The sequence below is a fragment of the Pristis pectinata genome, chromosome 9, assembly GCF_009764475.1.
Source record: "Pristis pectinata isolate sPriPec2 chromosome 9, sPriPec2.1.pri, whole genome shotgun sequence".
In the NCBI taxonomy this organism is placed as follows: Eukaryota; Metazoa; Chordata; class Chondrichthyes; order Rhinopristiformes; family Pristidae; genus Pristis; species Pristis pectinata.
In genome coordinates, this window is record NC_067413.1 from 34,385,735 (window position 1) to 34,410,314 (window position 24,580).

Sequence of the window (24,580 nt, forward strand, 5' to 3'; positions counted from 1 at the left end):
TGGTGTGATTTTTTTTAAAAATTTAAATCTATATTTCATTGTTACCTTCAATGTATTTAAGCATATCTTTAATTGTAGGAAGTGTTTTCTAATATTTTAAGTGTTTTAAAGTTCTTTATTCCTAAACATGATTTTTTTTTAATAGCACGATTAAATTTTTTTCTCTGTGTTTGTGATTCCCAGTAGCGGACATTGATAGCTGGTAATCCAGGTGGTTTTGAAAGTTGCTCAGTTGACCAAGAAGTCTCTTGACCCAAAACCCTTGCATCATTTTCAGATTTTTATATTTTAATCTCCAATTAGTTTTGTCCAGTAATAGACTTGAAAAGAAACTAGGGAAAACATGGTGCTTTTTGGCAATTTACTGTATCATTTAAACCAATCAAAGATTAGGGGGCTATATTTATCAACAGTACTTGAAACAGCTTTGGCCTTTAATGAAATAATTATGTCATAAAGAGAAAATGTTAGCTAGTTGTCTATGACCTTATTTGTATAAAGAAACTGGGAAAATTACAAAAAAAAAATCAGTGTTTATTGCTCAGCCAGGAATGAAAATAAAACCCAAGGAAGATGATGAACAACTGAATTAATATTGCCTGCTTTTCACTCTTGTCTAAAGTTAAAATTAATCCCAGTTGCACTATTTACAGAGATATGGAGAGCCTTAGACCAGATAGACACTGTATTTCATCTGAGTTGTCTGCTTCTAAGCATGCAGCAGCATAAATCTGACACGCCCCTTCTTTTAATTAAAATTGAGGCAACTAGTAATCCATCAGACAAGGGGAAGTAAACCTGGTTTAATTGTCACTCCATTAATTCGTTAGTTTCTTCCGAGACATTCTCCAGTTAATAAGCATGTTATTGGAATAATACTCATGCATTTAATAATATCATGCATGACAGATTAATCGTGGTGGTTGTTGTGGCTATTGATAGTAAGCTTTTCCATAAAAAAAATTTGGTTAATTTGGTCTGCGTCGATAGTATGCGGAACTGAGGAGCAAGCGGTCTGAATTGTTTGGTGTCAGCACTATTCTTTGATATAAATCCTTCACTGACAACAATCCCAGCCATTCTTTAGTGTTAGCACTCTCACCTATGGAGACCTGAGTGCATAATCAAGGCTGACACTCAAGTTCAGGGCTGATGATGTGCTGAGCTGTTGGAGGGCTGATCCTCAACCAGGGCTTTAAATCCCCTCAAATGTATACTAAAGATTTACAGCACTTTTTCCAAAGATGATCAGAGGTGTTCTGCCAGTACTTATCCTCCATTCAGTATCAGCAGAATGGATTGATTATCTGATTATTCACAAAGCTGTTTGTATGAATGTTTACTGCAGGTAAATAGGTTGGCAAGTTTTCTACAATTCAACAGTTTAAAATGATGTGCACAATTACATGTTACAGTGCCTTGGGATGTCCTGAAGATTTGAAAGGTATTTGGGAAAATGCAAAATTTCCCACCCATCACCCCCTATTTTTTTTATTTGATTCCTATATTTCCTCTGTTCCCAACCTCTTCTCTGCTGTGCTGGTCTAGTACTTGGAGGTGTTATGGTTAATTTTACTTTATTCACTCAACAGCATTTAATCTGCAATTACCATGCACAAACTGTGTGAGATTCCTTGCTTATCTACAGCAGCTTGATATATCACATCTGTGCTTATAGCCACTTGTGCCTAGCTAGTTGATTTAATGATAAAAATGTATGAAACTCTTTCATGTGTGGGGGGGGGGCAAGGCCTCTGTCCAATCAACCAGCTCTGCTGGGATCTCTAAGATAACAAGCCTGCAGCTGAGGTACAAACCAAATCATGACACTCACATTGTGCATGAGTGTTTTGACTTTTCTTGTGCAAGAGTGTTTTCCACTTTTCTAAGTATAAGGCAAGAAGTTGATGGGCCTGGATTTGTGTATCATTTTTCATGTACAGCTTCATGTTTTTTTTATTGCTGCATAGTGCAATTTTTTTGATATGTTGCTTTATGTTTGAGAAAGAGAATCAATAGAAGAACCTTGATATACATCACTTCTTTTACTCCATTAGACCTCATTGAAAGCATAGCTACAAGAATCCTGTAGATTGCTGTCCGACTTTAGGACTCTATGGGGAAAATTCACTCCGATGTACATTCCTGTGCAATTCTGTTTTGTGCTTAAAAATTTCATTAGCTTTAGGAATAGGAGTAGGCTTGTTGGCTCTTCAGTGCTCTCATTTGATGACAGTATGGCTAAACTGCAATCCAACACCACAGACCTGCCAAATTGTGTTGTGGTACTTATGGGAGAGCATTTGGTACCTGGTTCACTGATAGAAAAGGTTTATAGTGATATGGGACCAGCTTAGACGGTCATCTTGATAGGCATAGACGCGTTGAACTGAAGGGCATGTTTCCGTGTTGTATTACTTGACTTCATTTTGACATCTCTTACAAGTGGCGCTTCTAATAGTATAGCAGTCCCTCAGTAGTGCACTAAAGGGTCAACATAGACGTGCAGAAGTATCAAGAATGGGACTTGCATCCATAGCATCTGACTCAAATGAGAGCATGACCAATTAACTGAGTTTGATGCAGGGTATTTATCTTGACTTCTACATGATTAATATGTGCTGCCAATCATGCCTCTAACATTCTAAATGTATTTATAGAATAAATTGTAATCAGTTTCAAATATGCTCCATGTACTTAAATATGGAAAGTAATTTTCAAGAAAGGCTACTTATTTGTATTGAAGAAAATTGTCAATCATAGTCTTTGTACTGTTTTAAAATAAATTGGATAGGCCAACTTTTTAAAATGACAGGTGCACACATTCTGAATTGAGTGAAATATATCAGTATGTCATAAAATTTGTCATTACAACCTGTGCGTGAGCAATCACTTCAGAATAAATGACACATATCTGATTTGTCTTGTCTCTAAAGAAGATCTCATGGCTCCTTAACTGTTGGCTCTTAATCTACCAAATTACCATGATATAATACCTCAAATGATGTGAGGATTGAAGACTGGAAAAACCCTATTCATCTGAAAGATTTAATGACAAAATAACCATATAATTGATATTTGGTACGATGGAACTCAAAAGCATTGACTTCACAAGGACATGCATGGATGAGTGTGTACCCACAAAAATATTCCAAGTCTTTCCCAGTCAGAAGCCCTGGATGAACCAGGAGATTAGTAATTTGCTGTGGGCTAGATCTGTGGCATTTAGGGCTGGTGACCCAGAATCATATAAGAAGTCCAGGTTCGATCTCTGGAAGGCCATTGCGAGCGCGGAGAGGCAATTTTGGACTAAACTGGAATCACAGATGGACACTCGACAGCTGTGGAAGGGCTTGCACAATATAACTTCCTATAAGGTGAGTTTGTGTAGCTTAAGTAGCAATGACCCATTACTCTCAAATGAGCTCAGTGCCTTTTATGCACACTTCGATAAGGGAGAACTATGACACACCCACACGAGCCCCCACATCTCTGGATGACACTGTAATTTCAGTCTCTGAGGCCAAATTTCGGGCATCTATTGTACTGATGGTGAATCCACAAAAGGTGTCTGGTCCGGACGTCGTACCTGGCCAATTACTAAAGGTTTGTGTGGACCAACTGGCTGGAGTATTTACAGACATATTCAACCACTCATTTCTGCAGTCTGAGGTTCCCACCTGCTTCAAAAAGGCATCTATTGTACTGGTGCCCAAGAAGTGTATGGTGACCTGCCTCAATGACTACCGTCTGGTAGCGCTTACATCAACTGTAATGAAGTGCTTTGAGAGTTGGTTATGGCGCAAATCGACTCTTGCCTCAGAAATGACCTGGATCCACTCCAATTTGCCTACTGCCACAACAGGTGAACAGCAGCTGTGATCTCATTGGCTCTTCACTCTGCTCTGGACCATCTGGACAACAGGAACTCGTACATAAGGTTGCTGTTCATTGACTATAGCTCGGCAATCAACACAATGATCCCATCCAAGCTCATCATCAAACTTCAAGATCTGGGCCTCTGTACCTCCCTCTGCAACTGGAAACTCGCTCATCGGCAGACCTCTATCATTGAGCATAGGTAACAACATCTCCTCCTCACTGATCATCAACATAGGTGCACATCAAGGCTGCATGCTTAGCCCCCTGCTCTACTCTGTATGCATACATAATGTGTTGCTAAGCACAGCTCAATGACATCTTCAGATTTGCTGATGACACTACTGTTGTTGGACAAATCACAGGTTGAGATGAGTCAGCTTACTGAAATGAGATAGGACACCTGGTTGAGTCAATAACCTCTCATTCAACGTCAGCAAAACTAAAGAGCTGATTGTTGACTTCAGGAAGGGGAAGGAGGGCAAACGTACACCAGTCAGTATTGGGGGATCAGTGATGGTGACAGTAAGCAGCTTTAAATTCCTGGGCATTAACATATCGATGACCTATCCTGGGCCCAGCACATAGATGCAATCATAAGGAAAGCACGCCAACGTCATTGGAGGTTCGGTTCGGCTCGTCACCGGACACTTTAACAAATTGCTACAGATGTACTGTTGAAAGTATCCTGACTAGTTACATCATGGTCTGGTGCGGCAATTCGAATGCGCAGGAATGTAAGAAGCTGCGGAGAGTAATGGACTCTGCCCAATGCATCATGGGCACATCCCTCCCCACCATCAGTTGTATCTACAGGAGGCAACATCCATCATCAAAGGTCCCACCATCCAGGCCATGCCATCTTTTTGCAACTACCATTGGGCAGGAGATACAGAAGCTTGATGTCCCACACCACCAGGTTGAAGAACAGCTACTTCCCTTCAACCATTAGTTCTTGAACCAACTGGCAAAACCCTAATCACCACAGTTGAGCAACACTATGACCACTGTGATCACTTTGCACTAAAGTGGACTTTGTTTTTTTTTGTTCTAATTGTGATTTTTTCTTGTAAAAATTGTTTAATATGTTTTTCTTATGAATGCTGCTTATATGCTATGTGCCTGTGATGCTGATGCAAGCACATTTTTCATTGTACCTGTGCATACATGTACTTGTGCATATGACAACAAACTCAACTTTGACTTTTCATTTAACAGTGAACAAATATAAAAGACAGGCTGTAAAACTGAAGAGAATGTGATGAGCTGAATATTGCAGCGCAATGACATAGTCCTTTAATTTATTTTGCAGTTGAGTGTATTTTAAACAGAGGAGGTGCTGAAACAGTGATATCATCACTGGATTAATAATCTAAATACCCAGGGCAAATTACTGGGGACCTTGGTTCGAATCTCGCCACGGCAGATGGTGATAGATTTGAATTCTGGAAATGAAAAGTCTAAAGATGACCATGAAAGCCATAGTCAATTGACGTAATGACCCATCTGGTTCACTGATGTCCTGTAGAGGAGGAAATCTGCCATCCTTACCTGGTTTGGCCAACACGTGACTCCAGACCCACAGCAATGTGGTTGACTCTAAACTGCGCTCTGAAATGGCCCAATAAACCACTAGAAATCCACAAACTGCAGTGGCTCAAGAAGGCAGCTCACCACCACCTTCTCAAGGGCAATTAGGGATAGACAATTAAATACTGGCTCGGGCTGCAAAATGCACATTCCTCGCTTGACAACCCCCCACCCACCCCATGTAGAAGAGTAGGTTAGTAAGTTTGCTGATGACATGAAGGTTGGTGGTGTTGTGGGTGGTGTAGAAGGTTGCTGTAGCTTATAACAGGACATTGATAGGATACAGACCTGGTGGAGGCTATGAGGCTTTAATAATTTTCAGGAGATTTAGTTAGAAAATCCACCAAAGAAATTAAAACTAAATTATACTTGGCACATTAATTACACTGGCTGTAGGGCTTCCTGGGGAAACCTCTGGGTAGCTCCAGTTTAAGAGGAGTGGCTTATGATGTTATCAGGCATCTTATTGCAAGGGATTTGGGTCATATCATACCAAGTGTGAACAACTGGGGCATTCATTCAGAAAGTTTGGGGACTATTGTTCTAGTGTAATGTGTGTAATGGAGCACTGTTGTGGTATTGATTTCTGTTGTACTTCCCCAATTTAAACATAGATATATCAGAGGCTGATACTGTCTTTTGGAATCTTTTTCATCCTTAAATGTTTCTGCCAGGATTCCAGTGACCAATTTGGCCTTGTACCATCTTATTTCAGTTACCGAAAATATTGAATTTTCAACAATGTTGAAGAGAAACTTGTGGTATCAACATTTTACTTTGCAGTATGAAATGGAATTTATTTGAATTTTGATGTAGGCAATAAGTTTAAAAGCTTCAGTCAATTTTAACTGTATTTTATAAAGTAGCCTTTTGTCTTTATACAGTAATCTTTAATGTAAAATGTGTATTGTAGTACTTGCATTGAATGGTGAAGAAATAAAGATTACAGATTTAGAAGGGATGGATTAGTTTGTTTGACCAAAAGGTAGTATTAGGAGAGTTTGTTAAAGGGGAAAGTAGAGTGGTGTGGAAGGAAGGTGTTTCTGAGTAGTATTAAGGCAGCTGGATACTCTGCCATCCAGAGGTTTGACGAAGGTTCTGAGCTGTATAGCAGGGAGGCAGTCATGCATGAGTTGTAGGTTCAAGCCATGTTCCAGAGATGAGCCTAAAATAAAGGTTGGCACTCCATTGCAGTACTGAGCCAGCATGGTCAGATGACATATTGAAATGAGAACTTGCGTGCCCTGTTGGATAAAGTCGGGACTCTTTTATGCTGTTTGATGAAGAGAGAAGAAGTTGTGCTGTTGACCTGGACCAGTATTTCTCCCTTGGGGAACATCTAAAGGAGAGAATTTCATTACTGCTAATGTGCAAATTACAAGTGGTTTAACTTCTAAACCTCAGTTGGCTAATGCTAAGGTTGAGAAAGGGACTGTATAAATTCAGATCTTTCTGTCGTGAAAGGATGTACATCCAGGAGGGGATAGAGGGTTGGAAGAAATTGTAGAGCTAGGGTGAAGGGAGGAAGTAGAGCAGGTGTTGAGTGTGGAGGCAATATACATTGACTGCAGATGGTGATGAACTGTGTGGACCCGGTAAAGAAGGGACCATGGCCAGTTGAGTTTGGTATGGGAGGAAACTTCTGGAGGACAGGGATTTCTGGCCAACAAGGAAGATGTTTGAAGAAATAAAAGCAGTAACTTTTAATAAATAAAAAGAAATAAAAGCCTATTTTCAAGTTACTGTGTTTTTTCTTTTCTATGCCTTTTGTTTTTATATCTGTAATCCAACCTATGTGGGGTTAAGAGTGAATTTCAGTTTTTTTTTGTCAGTGGTTCCATTTATGAAAATACCACAATAAAGAACCTACTGATAGATTAGGAGTCGGGTTATTTGTTTAATCCCTTGTCGTACTGATGGAGGTGATAGTGCAATTATTATACTTTTTAGTTACACACAGTAATGAGCAAAGCAGTTAATTTGGGGTAGTGACGTACAATGTATGGCCCTCAGACCACATCCAGCTCAGTAGATTTTCTATTTGATCAGTCTAACTGAAGTTGGTTCCCCAAAGTTCAACCCTTCTCCCTGGAAATGCTTAAGCCACACTCCTAGGCTGACAAAACTGTGAATACTTTTGAAAGACTGAATGTCTCTGACGTTTACAAATATTAATATTATTAAAAGAGGAATCAAAGTATTTTAAGTTTTTTTAAAAAAGAATAATTAACACATAAAAAACATTTAAATTTTAACATTCATAATGCAATTATTTTATAAACTAAAATACATTTAATAGCTCAGCTAATGAATAAATCATAAAGTATCTGAAACTAGCCCATCTCCCTCCATATTCTCTAACCTGGTGCAGAATTAGCTCTGAGAGTCCCCAGCATAACTGCCAGGAAATTGCAGGATGTTGATGCTCCTTCACTGGGCTTGCTCCATGAGATTAATGTCAGATATTTTTAGGACCTGGACGTCACTGACAAGATTAACCAGGACGATAGGAGCAGGAATAGGCCACTTGGCCTCTCAAGTTTGCCCTTCTGTTCAATGTGATTATGGCTGATCTGCCCTGGGCCTTGTTTCTTCTGTGCCAGTTCACAATAACCCTCAATTCTCTGATTTCTGTTTCTCCCCCCTCTTCAAAAATGTATCTCCCTCCTCTTTTAAATACCTTCAATAATCTAGCCTCAAATCCTTCCAAGCAGAGAATTCCAAGATTCACCAGCGAGAAGGAATTCCTACACAGCTCGTTTTTAAGTGACTGCTCCCTTATCTTGCAACTATGTCCCCTCACTGATACACTCCAACTGGTGCAAACATTTTGATATCTACAATGTTGTGTCCCCTCAGCATCTCTGTTTTTCAATAAGATTATTTCAATAAGATCACCCCTCATTCTTCAAAGTCTGCAGATCCAGCTTCTGTAGCCACTCATGATAGGACAGCCCTCTCATCCCAGGAATTAGCCTAGTGAATCAATTTTGGACTACGACAATCCCTGGGTTATGTAAGTGTTCAGTTTCTGAGAATTGTCCATAAGCCAATTTCTCTGAGTCAGAAATATCTGTTTTCCACAGCTACTCGTATCATATCACTTTACATACACTTGCTATGATTCTTTCATTGAATAATCACCCTGATGCTACCCATAATTAAATTAATGGAATCTATATTGTATGCAGTCATTTGTGGATACCATGAAATATATTATTACAAATTTAAAAAGTGAGAATTTGCATAAAGTCAGATTTTTGTAAGTCAGGTCATTCGTTACCTGGTGAGCCCGTGTACTTGCATTGCCAGTATATCATTAATTAAATAACAGGACCAAAGCCCCTGCACCATACTCCATGTGGCCTCGCCAACACCCTGTATGGTTGTAGCCATACTTCCCTATTTCTAAACTCTAAACTCCAACCTCCAGCAATAGAGGCCAATATGCTATTTGTCTTCCTAACTACTTGCTGCACCTGTAAGATCATACTTGTGTAGTTTACATCTAAAATACTTAAGTACTGGAGCTGTAATAAAGAACATCACATTCTGGAAACTACCTGCAGGTCAGATAGTACTTTTGGAGAGAGAAGTAGAGTTAACATTTCAGGTCAAAGACTCTACTTCAGAACTGGAAAAATGAGAAAACAATTATTAAGTTCCAGAGAAGGTGGGGCAGGGTCAACAGGAATATCTCTGAAGGACTGAACTGCTTACAAAGCCATCTGGTCGATAGATTAATGAGGCTTGTGAGAGAGAGAAAAAGCAATGGAACATGCAAAAGTTGTGAAATGCAGGTCAGAAATGTTGCAGAGAATTGGAACCAAAAGGGAAATATTGGAGAAACAAATAGCTCCAGCTACTAGAATATGGAGCAAAAAATAAGAACTTGGGAATGTTGGAAATGCCCAGCAGATCAGGCAATGTCTATGAGAGAGAAAATCTGGGTAAATATTACTGATGAAGCAGTTACAGGCTCCAATACTGGAACTGTACCTTGTTAATCTTTCTTTTTCTTTTATAGATAATTTGCTGGAATTAAGTGCAGATAATGCAAATGGTTTTCTCGAGTCCCAGGACACTCAGTACCGAGATGCTCATAAATGTGATGTCTGTTTCCAAACATTTTCCAAGTACAATCAATTACAACGCCACTTGCGGGAGCATGAGGAAAATGACAAGGTAAGCTCACTTGTTTTGGTCCTTCAAAAGTTTGAAAAATAGATGGCGTTCTAATTAAAATGCAGCCAGGAGCTAATTTAAATAATATTAAAACAACCATATCAATATCAAATACTTAAAAGGTAAAATTAGCTTCCACACAGCTCCTTCTCTTTGACTTTACCAATTAAGGCAGTATGCTGTGGGATCAAATAGACCAAGACTGCTCTGGGATCAGATTTTTGTGTGGATATTATTGTACTTGGGTGACACTGCAGCATGCCCTTGTAAACTAGAGATGGAAGAAGATTGACTGGAATGGTCTCCCCTGACTCTTGATGGAAGTGAGTGTTTCTGTAGATAGGCCAAATTTGGGATTGACCTTGGCTTAAATGCCTCTTATTGTGAAATGGCCAAGTATCACAGATTGATTGATGGCTGATAAACCAAGGCTGGGTAGTAACCTGCATCTTCTTACCCAGTCAGACGACCAATAGCTTAGAAATTCAATTGCATTGCGTTACGTTTTTTTTCTTAGAATTACTCAATTGAAAATTGACCTTACTTGGAGGCCAAGGAGCTCATCCACTTGGAAGGTCACTCCACACAAAATTTGATGAGGGCAAACAATGTACCTTCTCTGTTCAGGCCTGAAGCAAGTATATAAAAAATCAAGGACCTAATACCTGCTCCCAGAACAGCCCACGTTGTCCGTTTTCCATCTTGCCTACCAGTAAACTGCAGTGATAGGCTGCATATTATGCTTCACTATACCTTACAGCTTGGGTGTAGTATTGGGCTGATTGTCACAGTTTGCTTTACCTGCTCACCCAATAATAAGAATGCAAAGTTGCCTGTGTTTTTTTTAATAAGTTAAACTCCTTTACACATTTACACATTCTTTACACATTAACAATCTTTAAATTTGACTTTGAAATTATCATGCTTGTTTTTTTAATACTAAGTACTTCCGTGGTTCCAGCCTCACAACTCTGTGCGATTCCATACGCCTCCATTGCCAGTCATGCCTCCAGCTTGAATTCCCTCTTTTTTTGAGATACTCCTTAGAACCTCTTTCACCAGGCTTTTGACCTTGTGTCCTAAGGGGTTCTTTTGTATCTTGATGATGTTCTTGTTTTTGGTGCATTTGCAAAGTGTTATGGGATGGTTTGTCACGTTAAAGGTGTTGGTACTGGAACAGGTTTGAAGCGCTGAATGACCCATTCCTACATCCCTATGACATATCGACTATTTTGCACAGTGAAAGAAAGTAACTGTTCTAATAGATGTTGACAGTCAAAAAGTATTTTGACCTCAGATGAAGTATTTTAAAAACTGAGTGTTTGCAGTGTTTGATGTTATATTGTTGGTAACTCATAAATGATGCATGGCTCTGTTGTAGCCAAGGGAAGAGTTGTTATTTGCATTTTCCTAATACTTTAAAGCGACAAACTTTTTTTGCTTTGTCTGTGTAAACAGCCTTACCGGTGCGATCAATGCCAAGCATCCTTTAATGTGGAATTTAATCTCATATTGCACAAAGCTACTCACAATGCAAATGACCCATCTTGTCCCGTTTGTGGCAAAAAGTTTTCCCGCGTGGCCAGCCTTAAAGCTCACATTATGCTGCATGAGAAAGAGGAGGTGAGTTTTTACTGCTTGTAATCTGCATTCACTTTTACATTAAATCATATTAAAGTACATCCTGTTACATTTATGTTCCAAAGAATTCTAGCCTTAAGTTGAAATAGTTTTATGATAGCACATTGTATCAATTATGACAATGGCAGAAAAGGTATGAACTTAAAATTTAAATGCATAATTACAGTCTGTTATTTGGCAAATGTTTAATATAGAATGTTTCGAAGAAATCTAATCACTATCTTTTGCGGGCTTATAAATCTTCTATGTAGCAATGGACTTTCTTCAGTGTTGCTGGTGGTAAATTAGATAATAGCCTTGCAATGTTAGGAGTGATGTACTATAAAATCGGAAAAAAAATAGCTTAACTCTTGTAAGGTCAGGAAGCTCTGATAATTGGGAAGAGCTTGGTCATTTCAAGATGCACCAAGAAGCAGATAGTATTTTAAGATTGTTTTGCAGCTGCAAAATTTGTGTCCAAGATTATTCAGAAAATTACCTTGCAGGGATCTCCCTTTGGGAACTTGCTGGAAAGTGGCACCCCAATCCACAGCAGCAAGGACCTGTGCTGTGACAAGACCTATGACAGTATTCCATCATGCCATTGGAACAGAGGCTAAAACCTGGTTTAGATGGCTGTCAAAGCAAACTTTCCTGAATATGCTACATATTCAAAACAATTATAATCCATTTAAGTGTAATCTAACAAAAACAATTCAAAATTATGATAAATTTAAACTAAACATGCAAAAAGTTCAAATTTGAGAAATTCAATAAAATGATGTAAATGAGATAATGCTCTCTGTGACACGAGATACTGCAGATGCTGGAATCTGAAGCAACACACAAAATGCTGAAGGAACTGAGCAGGTCAGGCAATATCTATGGAGGCAAATAAACAGTCAACGTTTCAGGTCAGTTCTGATGAAGGGTCTAGACCCAAAATATCGACTGTTTATTTGCCTCCATAGATGCTGCCTGACCTGCTCAGTTCCTCCAGAATTTTGTGTGGATAATGCTCTCTGTAATGGCTTGTGCCTGCTCCTGTCCATCGAACCGAGTAGAGTCACAGTTGTGGGAGATGATTGCACAGTGCAAGTGCTCAGTAATCTCAGGGACTTTGTGCTCCTTTGCTGGTCTCCATGAGCAGTCCAGTACTTGGAACAAAGTCACAGAAATGCTACAAGAGCAGTCAGGAAGTTTGGAATTTGCACATAATGTGTGGAAATTGCAAATTTGCTAGAGCTCACGTGGGGATGTGCCAGTTATTGTGTGTGAAACTGGTGACATTTCTCTTCCAAATTTGTACTTCTGGTTTAGAATGTATTATTTCTAATAGAGTACCAGAACCTTGCAATAAACTGAGCTTGTGTATTCTACACAGTTATCAGCTAACATCTGTTTCTATTTTCACTTTGCTGTTAAAGGTTAGGTTAAGCCTCTCATGGGATTTGCTTTCGACACTGAATTATTTGCTGTGATTGATTGAAATGGTGGCTGATAGAACTACGTTGCCACTACTTTATTTATCAGTGTAAGGGTGAAAGGGCCATGGGGGTGGGAGTGGGAAAAAATAGGGATATAAAATTAAAATCACCAGTTTCTATTTTTAGTGTCATAAATTTTACTAATTGGTCTGTGAAAATAATTGTGAATTTTGACATAGTTTTTGCAGAAACTTGTACAGCTTCAAATGGCCTGACTTTTTTGTATTAATTTTCTCCTCTGTAGAACTTGATATGTACAGAATGCGGTGATGAATTTACGTTACAGAGCCAACTTAGTAGACATCTGGAGGAACACCGGCAGGAACTAAATGGAAGCCAAGTGCATGTTTGTAAGATCTGCACTAAAGAATTTGAAAGGCCTTCCCAGCTACGCGATCATATGAAATCTCACTATAGAGTTAGGTGTGTGATTTGAGGCAGAAGTGTAATGGCTTATTTATGATGTAAATATTGGGCTTTCTCACACATTGCGTAGCAATTCAGTTATAAAGTAAATATGTCTCTACCTGTGATGCACATTGTTCAGCCCTTGGGCTATATTCAGGTTATGACATTTTCATTCCAGCCTGCCTCATAACCTTGGATGTGGTAGAGTGAGGTAGGTAGATGGGAGGTCCTATCAGTTGGCTTAGCACCCTACCAAGTAGATGTTAAACTTTTTAATATTTCAGCCTACCTAGCTAAATCACACTTGTTCTTTTATGAAATTTGACTACCTTATACAATGTAGATGTGCAGCACCTCTTTAAAATTACCTGAATCTTCCAGTTATCAAATTACAGCCCCACATTGTCAATGGGAAATCTAAGACCTTTGAGATTTGTATCTTTTGGTGATCCATTGACTACATTATATTTGTAACTGCTTCCTCTTTTCCATATGGACATCTGAAATCAGTAATCAATAGGTTAATAGCCATAAACTTTTATTTTATCTGAAGCAGCAGTCCAGTATAGAATTAAACACCTTGTTGGAAATATCAGTGGGTCGGGCAGTTTCTGTGGAGAGAGAAATGGGGTTGATGACGCTCATCAGAACATTGATCTAACATATTAACTCTGTTTCTCTCTGCACAAATACTGCCTGGTCTGCTGAGTATGTTCACATTTCTTATTTTTTCAGATTTCCAGCATTTGCATTATTTTGCTTTCACACTGCCTCAGCTGCTTCTAGAGCGGAGCTTGCAGGTAGACTCTTGTTTACTATTTATGGAGTAGTAATATTATCGGATCCCCCGTAGGCGGAAAGGGTTTGGAAAAATGTATGTATGAGGAGAATTCATTTCTTCTTAAGATGGCAAGATATTTCCTCTGACTTCTTTTCTCAAAGTCACATAGTTGAACACTTAATTAGGACCCTGGCCAGTTCGAGAGGGCTCTTTTGTATTGTTTGCGGATGAAATGCTCATGTAGTTCCTGGAAATTTTCTGAAATACTTCCCCCCCTTAAACAGTCATAGTTTGTGTGATCTCTTAATTTAACATTCAGAGTCCTTGTACCGTTTTGGTAAATTTATATTGAACTCTCCAAGGCTAGTATTTTCTCCCAAAGATGTGGTAGCCATAATTCCTCTCAGTACTCCATGTTTTGTTGCTGGGGATTTGGAAAGCAGTAAAATTGCTTCTTCCCCTGGTACTCTAGTTCTTCAGCTAGAAAAGCCAGTATTCTGTTGGGAATGTTTTCTGTACCATTGCATGGCATTTTAATAATCAATATACCTGGATTCCAAGGTACTTTGGACCTCTTGCTTTTCACCATTTAGAAAGTAGTATTAAATCCAAAGTGGATGACTTCACATTTCAGTGCATTGAAATTCATTTTCTAGTTGCTATCCATTTAATCTATCACTGTCTCTTTGTAATTTAAGGCTTCCATCAACACTGCTTAAAATGCTGTAAATCTTTGTGGTAAATGCTTACAGAAGAAATTCTGGATGCTCTTCGGCTGTAATATTTTTCCATAAGATGTTGCAGGAGCTTCAATCTGACGTTCATAAATTTTATGCATCCCTTAATCCGCAGGTCATCCCTGTGTACCAAGCAGTACAAACGGCATGTAGATAGATCAGGGTTCTCTCATCGTTGTGAACATTGCGGGAAAACATTCCAGAAGCCTAGCCAGTTAATTCGACACATCAGAATACATACAGGTGAGGTATGCTGTGAAGCTAGTATTGGATTATTTATCAGAATACCTTTTACAAGGATAACTTAGAAGATGATTCACTTTCCATTAATGCAGGTGATTAACATAGAATCACAGAAATATACAGCGCAGAAATGAGACCTTTCTACCCACCTTGTCCATGCCAACTGTGATGCCCATCTACATTTCCTGTATTTGGCCTGTATCTCTCTATGCCATTCCTCTCCAAGTACCTGTCTAAATGCCTTTGAAACATTGTAATTGTATCTGTCTCCACTACCACCTTTAGCAGCATGCTCCAGATATTCACTGCCCTCTGTGTGGAAAAACTTACCCCTCACATCTCCTTTAAATTTCTCCCCTCTCACCTTAAACCCCTGCCCTCTTGTTTTAGACTCCCCTGCCCTGGGAAAAAGATGCTGGCTATTTATTCTATCTATGCCCCTCATAATTTTATAAATCTCTATAAGCTCACCTCTCATCCTCCTGCTTTGCAGTGAGAATAAACCCAGACTATCCAGTCCTTACTTATAACTAGATCCCTCCATTCCAGGCAACATCCTGGTGACTCTCTTCTGCACTGTCTCTGTTGTTCACCACATACTTTCCGTAGTGTGGCAACCAGACTACATGTGGTCTAACCAATGTTTTGTATAACTGATACCATATGTCCCAATTCTTATACTCACTGCCTCGGCGTGTGAAGGCAAGCATACCAGATACCTTTCTCACTACCCTATCCATCTGTGTTGCCACTTTCAGGGCGCTCTGGACTGGCGTGCCAAGGTCTCTCTGTACTCCCATGGTTGCTGTCACTTACTCTGTATGTCCGACCAGAACGAACTGCAACTTTTTTGGCATTGAGAACATGTAGTTCACTCTAATAAAATTGTACATACACGTAACTTACAGTGAAGCATTGGTTAGGGTATCAATGGCAAAATCTGAAAATATTTGAATCTGTTCTTTCTAGAGAAATATCATTTTGAAATTATTACAGCAGTCATTAATCAATTATGTGATCTGCCCATTACTACACTATTCAAAAGAAGTTTGCCTAGCAATTCAATGACATAACATGTTTCCCCAATTTTATGTGATTGGAAATGGATTTTCCCAGAGTGAAACATGATGATTTCAGTTTCATTTTACTTCACTCCAGTCACCCAATAGAGCACTGGAGTATGATTGGGCCACTCTCCCTTGACTCTTGATGATGTCATTTCCCCAATTTGTGCATTGAGATTCTAACAGATATATGTGAATAATCTGTACTGTCATTAAGTGGATACAATGGGAAACAAGTTTGGTGGCAGGGCATAACTTGAACTGGAAAATTATTTGTGGGGTTGGAGGAGAAGTTTATAAAATTTCACTTGGAATGTGAAGACTAGAGGAATTTATTTCAGAACTTGAAGGTTGTGTTAGAACTTACACTTTGCTGCCACCCATCTTCTAATTATTGTATTGCTATAACCTTTTGTTTAAAAAGAAATGAAATGTTTAGAATTATTTAAGGAAGGGATTTCACTTGCTCCTGATCCAGTTCTATGTGAGATCTACTGCCACAAAATGCAGCTAATCATTAAATATACCATGTAGAAGCTATTTAATGAATGCAAATTGCTATCATTTTATTTAGTTGCCGGAACTAAAGCATTTTTCATTATTGGTATTAATATTTGTAAACAAGTGTTTGGTAATAATTTACTTGATTGCAGTGTGTTTAATTGGGAACTTCATGATACTTTGAGCAGTAACAGTTGTGAACAATCAACCCTGAATTAACACACAATATTACTAATATGATCACCATCAGTTTAACCCAGTACAGGGTACATCTAGTGTTGTTGACATTGCATTAACTCACCCTATGATCTATGTAATTTTACTACCTAACATAATGTGTGATGTCATTATTTCTCTGCAAATGTTTCTGCACTTACTAACTTTTACTTGGTATTGTAGGTGAACGGCCATTTAAATGTGGTGATTGTGGAAAGGCTTTCAACCAGAAAGGAGCACTGCAGATTCATATGATCAAGCATACTGGTGAAAAACCACATTTTTGTGTCTTTTGCCCGGCTTCATTTTCACAGAGAGGCAACCTACGAGCACACATACAAAGGGTTCACACTGAGGTAATAGTATACTCTTCATGCTTAATAAAGCTTTTGGCCTGGCTTCTTCTTGGTTTTACTCCTGATTTTGAAATTTAGCTAAACTGTGGAATACTGTGCCTTGCAACATCTAAACTTCCCCATTTTGCAATATTTTAAACCTAGTGCTCAAGTGTGCTTTCTGGAACCCTTTGCTTAGCTATTTTGGCTGCTAGTCATTAGTTTCTTTTGTCAGCCAATCGCATTTTAACATTTCATTACTTTCCCACATAGACAATTGGCAATGAATTCCAAAACAAGTATGTTCTTGGCTCCAAAATAAAATTTCAAAATCCAGCTGTGATGTACCCAAATCCATATTAAAATAGGATTAATGTGCCAACTACGTCTGTTTGTGCTATAGTGCATCCAGCACTCATTGAAACCAGCTGCAGGAGCAGTGTGTGATCATGATAATAAACTGACTGTAGAAATGACACTATTGCTTTTGTGTCACTTTAATTTAAAAAATGTAGACATTCAGTAACAACGTGCATTTTGTTAAGTCTTCAGTATAGTAAGAATATCCAAAGGCAATTACAGATTATTACGATAAGTTTTAGGTTATGCCACATTATTAGGACAGATAAAGAAATAGGTTTTGGGGACCATCTTGAAGGAGAGAGAGAGAGAGAGTGGGAGAGGTGGAGAGAGCTGTTGCAAAGGAAATCAGGAATGCACCCGAGGCTGGAACTGGAAGAACACAACTATCTTAGAGAATTGGTATTTTCCAGATTGTGTGTCAGGAAAATAGGGAGTAAATGGATTCTGTACACACCATTTCCCTGTTCATACCTGCAACATGCACAAGTCTGGTTGTGGTGTCTTCAGAAGAAGAAAGCTCCAATTAGCTGCTGAAGTGCAATAGCTAGTTCAATTAGATTGATTAATTGTGATGATATAAATAACCACAAATGGAGCTTTAGTTAGGTTGATATTCAAAATAAGGCTGATTGTAAAAGCATAATTGATCTTTGAAGCTTAAGCTATAACTTTCTCTTGACACCTTTAATTTCTACTCAAACACTTTAGCTCTCACCTTATTTATATTTATTGATTTATTTCCAATCATAGTGAAATATAACAATAGAAATAAACTAGAAGAACAGATAGTTAGAAAAATAACAAGATTGGTGAATCTGAGGGGAAAGTTTTTTATGAAAAGAGTGGTTGATATTTGGAATGAGCGGCAGAGGAGGTGGTGGAATCAGGTGCAGTCACAATGACTAAATGTCTTTTTACATTTAGTCATTCAGTTGAATTGGCAAGGCATAGGAGGATAGGAAACTAATACAGGCAAATGAGATTTGTGTAGGCAGGCAAAAAGGTCAGCCTGGTCCCATTTCTGAGCTGTATGACTCTATGACTCAATTATTATTGACCCTGATTGGATTTTGGGTTGGGAGGGTGTAACACTTGCCTACCAGCCTAAGTTTCAGGTTCAGGGTATTTAACCCACAGCCCAGAATCACCACTCTGAATATAAGGTAGGGAATGGTAATGGGCAGGGAAACACAAAGAAGCTTTTGGCTATAGGCAAGTAAGACAGTGAAGGGATTCAAAAGGGGCAGATATGGGACAAATCTGTATAAGTGTCAGATGGTTTTAGTGTATTAGAATGCAGCCTGTATCTTGTGTGAATTCATGAGACACCATCAGCTGGGATTGTCATCCTTGTAGCTTCCACTGCTTTCTTGTACGCCTCCTGCATCGAAGTGGTAATATTCGACAGTCGGCTAGACTGGGGCACAGCTTAGCTACCTACCAATCTTTTGGTGGCGGGATTCATTCCCTCACTGTGAAGAAGCCCCAATTCAAAGAAACCCCCTTCTCCTGGAGGATCCCAGAAATCCTGCTGGGAAGACCACAGTGGGGTAACTGTAAAACTCTGGATCATTGTCTGTGTCAGGTGAGGCCTGGACAAGTGCTTTCCTGAAGCTAATCCGGCTTGAGAATGAATCCAGATGCACGAGTTCTAGCTGGCATTGGGTGGAAGGGCCAGGTGTGAATTGTATCTTTTCCCCACCCTGCCCCCCAGTTCGCTAACAGAGAATTGGCTGTAGACCCAGTTGCACAGGAAAGAAAAATACTTAAATATACATTGAAGCTAGCTGGCAGTTCTGTGTGAAATCAGCCAGCCAGTCCAGTGTTTAGCAGTACCAAATAAGTGTTCTTGCAGGAGCTTTACTAGAACTCCATTGCTGCCTTTAATGGGCAGAATGTTCCTGTGCAGCATCTTTCCTCTTCTGTTATTCTCCTATAAAGAAGATAATAATTAGCAGAAAAGCAGAGGATTGTTCCAGTTTAGTATCTTGTGTTCAGTGGTCATTGGGAGTAAATTACTGTACTTGCTTAAATGTCGGCTTTTATATTTTTTTGCTGAAACTGCTTTCTTCACTTGCTACACAGGTGAAGGATGGGGACCAGCCAGCTTATCAGTGTGAGGAATGTAGCTGTGTGTTTCGAAAACTAGGCAGCCTTAATGCACACATCAGCAGGATGCACTCAGATGGATCGGAATCCTCACGAGTAATAAGTGACACTGTGCACAATGTACCGGTAATTAAATTTGTTTGATTTCGCATTCATTAACTGCCCTTAGTTAAGAAAGATATTTCTCAAGTTAGGCCAGCATTGCACATTCCACTTGTATAAATATCCACAGAGCCATGGTTATGCAGTACTGCATAACTTTCAAAAACATTACAGCAGATCAGTCTGATTTTTTTCTATACGTTGTGAGCAATTCACTATTGTGTACCATTCACTTCTCTGCACTAATTGTCTGCCACCTCTTTGTCCATCCTCTTGCATGACCATCACCCCCCCCCCCCATCTCTTTGTCACCAACTAATTTGATACATGGATTCAGCTTCAGTACAATTTCCTTTGTGCCTTTGCCCAAATTAATAATAATGGAAAACAAACCGACTTCCAAGACAGAAATCTACTTGATCCACCCCTGTAAAAACCCCAAAGATGGCCGTTAGTGTTGCTATCCCACAGCTCCAAGGACCTTTGTTTAATCCCAATCCTGGGTACAGAATCTGCATGTTCTCTCTGTGACTGCAGTGTGACTACTTCAGTTGCTCAATATTCCTCCCACACTCCAAAAACAATTGGTAGACTAATTGGTAACTGTAGATTAATGACAGATGGAATCATTGAGGAATTGATTAGTATGTGTGAGAGGGATGAAGCTGCAGTGATATAGGGAAATAAGGAGAGAGGGAAAGGGACAAATGGGATTGCTGCCCTGGGATCCAGCATAGACCCAATGGACTGAATGGCCTGCTTCTCTGTCATTATAACATAAGATTTACACAAAGCTTTTTGACCCCGAGTGACATCTGTCCAAGTAGTTGTATGTAATCTTGAATGATTTAACTTCTTACATTAAATACCATCTGAAAAACCTACATTATCTGCCACATTTCCATTACCTAGAATTGTCTTTGTCTCTGACTTGAATTCCATTATATAGAATAATTGCCCAATCATTCTGTATTCACCTATACAAATGTGTAGACAGTAATATAGATTGACCTACATTATAAATTTAGTCTCTTTGTGCAGTCAGAGTTTCCTATAATTTTGACAAATGTTCTTCAGTTTTATTGAAAGGAGATTATGTCAGGACATTTAGTTCTGGTATTTGTGCATGCATGCAAACTGTGGGCAACTGCAATTTATCAACAAGACAAAACTGTTATATATAACTTAAATGTATTGAAATTGAAGGTAATAATATTTATAACGTGTCCACATTTTTTCACAATGCAGGTGTATAAAAATAGGCACATCATACACAATACATCTTCCTGGTCATTGATATATAGCGACTAAGTTCAAATTCTATCATCAGGTGCTCTGCGATCAAAGTTCTACACTCTCAATCACTGCAAGTGTTGCCTTTAAGCATTGCTTTTTCTCTTCTGTGGGAGTAATGACCACAGCAAGGAGTCGGATAGCATTACTCTCCAAACCCATACTACAGCAGTGGGCTCCTTTAGGAGCATGGAATTAGCCCAAACCACTGGGTTTTTCCAGTACTTTTGCATAGGTAGTTCTAGGTAGCATTTCATGGCATAAATATCTGCAAGTTTTGGGATCCTAGGCAAATATGGAAATCCTATATTTGCTTATCAAGTCCCACTGGCAAGTTCTGCTGCTACAGTCCAGAGCTGGTGCATTAGTTTGTACAATTCTGCCGCATTTATGCAGGGAATCTGTTCTTGTATTCTTTCCCAAGGATCTGTGAGCCCATTTCAATTGAAAGGCTGCACATGATGGGAAGAATAAGGGAATTTATGTTTCTTTTCCCATCATAGAATCATTACAGTAGAGAAGCAGACCATTTGGCCCATCATGTCTGCACCAGCTCTTTACTAGAGCAGCTCACTTGTTCCACCACTGGACCCCTTTCTGAAGCCTTGTAATTTGTTTTTCTTCATCATATTTATCTAATTCCCTCATGTAGAACAAAATACCTTCACCATATCTACAAGCACTGCATTCCAAATTCCAACCACATGCTGCACAAAAATAGTTTTTCCTCGTGGCACTATTAATTCCCTTCCTCTTAGTTTATACCTTAGTTAGACCACAGCTGGGATACTTTGTGAATCTTCTCTGCATCCTCTCCTAAGCAACCGCATTCTTCCCATAACGTGGAGACCAGAAGTACACAAAGATGTTGCCCAGAACGAGTGTTTAAGGTTTGAGTTGAGACAAGTTAGGTTGGGTTTGTTTTTCTTGGATTGGAAAAGGCTGAAGGGGGGATCTGAAGAAATATGAGGGGCATAGTGTAGATAGTGAGAAACTTTTGCCCTTAGCAGAGATGCTTATAACCAGAGGGCATAGATTTAGGGTAAGAGGTAGGAGATTTTTGAGGAGATGTGAAGAAGAATGTGAAGTGGTGCAGGCAGGTACTCTCACATCATTTAAGAAGTATTTAGATAAGCACCTGAAATATCATGGCACAGAAGGCTACAGGATGAGTGCTGGGAAGGGCACTCCTGTATAGTACCTGTATAGATAGTTATTCATTGGCTGGCATGGACATAGTGTGATGGAGGACTTGTTTCCATGCTGTATGACTCTATATTTGTGACCTGTCATCCTCAACCCCTCCACTAATGGGAGAACCTCCTACTATTCACTCTGTCCAGACACGTCATCATTTTGCATACTTTATCAGATCTCTCTTCAGCCTTCGCTTTTTTTAAAAAAAATTAAACTTTCTTCCAATTTCAGCCATAGAGTAATATTCACCAGAAACTTTGTGCTAAAAAGCTTCTGAGGGATCTAAAAAAATTGGCTGTTAAGCCAAAATGTTGGCTCGGCCTACACAAGTTGCCACCTCTAAAGGAAACAGTCCCAACCCCTCTAGTCTATCCTTGTAAACATAGTCCTCTTCCCAGTAACCATTGTCGTAATTTTTATCAGAACCCTCTAATGCAATTACATCCTCCCTCTAATAGGTAACCAGAATTGAACACAGTTCTGCAGCTGAGACTGGACCAGTGTTTTGTAAAAGCACTGAATGATAGCCAGGTGTGAATTGCTCACTGAGTTTCATTCACTTACTCTTTTAAATTACAATGGCAGGCAGTTGGATCATCACCAGTAACATCAGTCGGAGGTCATCAAGGAGCACAAGCAGTGACTGATGTTATTCAGCAGCTCCTGGAACTGTCAGAGCAGGTGACTGGAGATGGACCTCCGTCTCAGCAGCCAGTGCAGCAAATCACCATAGAGGGCAGTATTAATCAGGACATCTTGCAAGTGAGTTATCCATCTCCACTTCATTAACTTAGAACTAGTTTTGTAATACCAAACCAGCTTCTGAATCTTTGAACTGACAGGTAAGTAACAATGAAGAAGGCATACAAATGTACTGCTGACACAAAAGAGCACGTTGGTCTCCTGGATTATTTTGTATTGAAGTTGATAAACAAAAAGTTACCCAATTTTAAACACTATGTCTGAATGTAGACCTTCATAGCTTATTAATGTGCCCTCTTTGCTACCAAGCTTCCCTTAATTCTTAATAAGCTGCAATGAAAAAAAAATTAGGTTGCATTGCTGTCACAACTCATCGTCACCCTATATTTTGAACCATTTAACCAGTCTTTTCACTTTTATGTACTTTGAGATGGTGTAGTCTTTACTAGCTTTGAAATGTAATTTTATTTAAAAAAATGTGACTTTAAATTCAATTACAGCAAGCCTTAGAAAACAGTGGGCTAACTACCATTCCCATTCAAGCTCATCAGTCAGAGGCTGGTCAACCGAGGGCTTTGTTGTCCCGAAGTCAGTCCCAGGATGCGCAGGGTACACCACTTCAACAGACTCAGTCTTCTGCTCCACAGTCACACCAACAGCGCTTGGAAAAACTGTCTGGCAAGGAGAATGTTGATGTAGTGAAAAAAATGATGTTGTATCCCGGTAAGATTCAGATCAGAGAAATCTATCCTTTTAGTCCTTTGATATGACTATTGGTATTCACAGAGGTTTTTCTCGAGTAAGTAGGAGGAAACTATACAAGTTGGTAACAAATTGGGCCGTTGACTAAGCAACCAAAGACAACATGAAGATGTGTCTTATGCTGTGATCTGGAATGCATTGCTGAAAATGGTGGAGGGAGATTAAGTAATAATTTTCAAATGGTGATTGGCTAACTGCTTGAAGGGGAAAATAGTTGTAGGATAATTGGGAAAAAAATTGGGGTCTACCAGGAGCTGGCACCAGCACAGATGGGCTAAAGGACCTCCTCCTGTGATGTTTGATTTTATGATGTGGAGAATAATGCACAAATCTTTTTGTCATTGAAAAGCCTTGGTTGTGTGTGACATCGAATATCATGTTTTGAATAAAATGTCAAAGACGAAGGCAACAAAGTCAAGGTCAAATCTTGCATTAAGCCAAATGTCAAAAGTCATATATATGGGTGATTCTTTGAATGGAGTGCCAACTGCACAGAGTTATGTTATCCTCATGCGAGTTGTGTTATTTCTTACTTTCTTTAATACCATTGGGTGGGTTATAGTAGCTAGCATAAGCCCACACCCAATAGTGTGTAATAATTCATCATTAAAAGTTAAGTAATTAACCAGCATAGTGAAATAACTTGTCCAAGTTGTTCTAGTAAATGAGCAATTGCATGATTTTAGAGTGGGCTAATTATTGAAGACTGTCCATTCATATTCATAAGGGGGAATCGATGTGCAGGAGATCGCCTACAAATACTTGACAAAGAATCTTTCAGCAGAATCTAAGGTGTTATTTTGTTAGTGGTTAGTTGAAGTATAGTCAGATGATTGGGTAAAGGGCAGAAGCTAGATAGCTCCTTGGTGTTATTAATAATGTGTATAACTGTAGCTCAGTTTTCCCCATTGTAATCTAATTCCAATATTCTGCACCATGGCCTTCTTTATAAATCCTATAGGTGTTTGATAGATGTCATGTTTTAGGATCATTAAACTGAATATTG

The 24,580-nt window shown here is 39.1% G+C and overlaps 1 protein-coding gene across 1 annotated transcript in view; it reads left to right on the plus strand.

Moving 5' to 3' along the window:
• Positions 1-24,580, plus strand: part of LOC127574224 (zinc finger protein 236-like) — a 97,672-nt gene that overhangs the window by 20,600 nt on the left and 52,492 nt on the right. The window contains exons 2-9 of the mRNA XM_052023043.1: positions 9,497-9,654; positions 11,113-11,277; positions 13,006-13,184; positions 14,803-14,930; positions 16,895-17,067; positions 19,495-19,644; positions 22,696-22,872; positions 23,313-23,535. Of these exons, the coding sequence (XP_051879003.1) occupies positions 9,497-9,654; positions 11,113-11,277; positions 13,006-13,184; positions 14,803-14,930; positions 16,895-17,067; positions 19,495-19,644; positions 22,696-22,872; positions 23,313-23,535 (1,353 nt within the window). The remainder of the gene's footprint in view (positions 1-9,496; positions 9,655-11,112; positions 11,278-13,005; positions 13,185-14,802; positions 14,931-16,894; positions 17,068-19,494; positions 19,645-22,695; positions 22,873-23,312; positions 23,536-24,580) is intronic.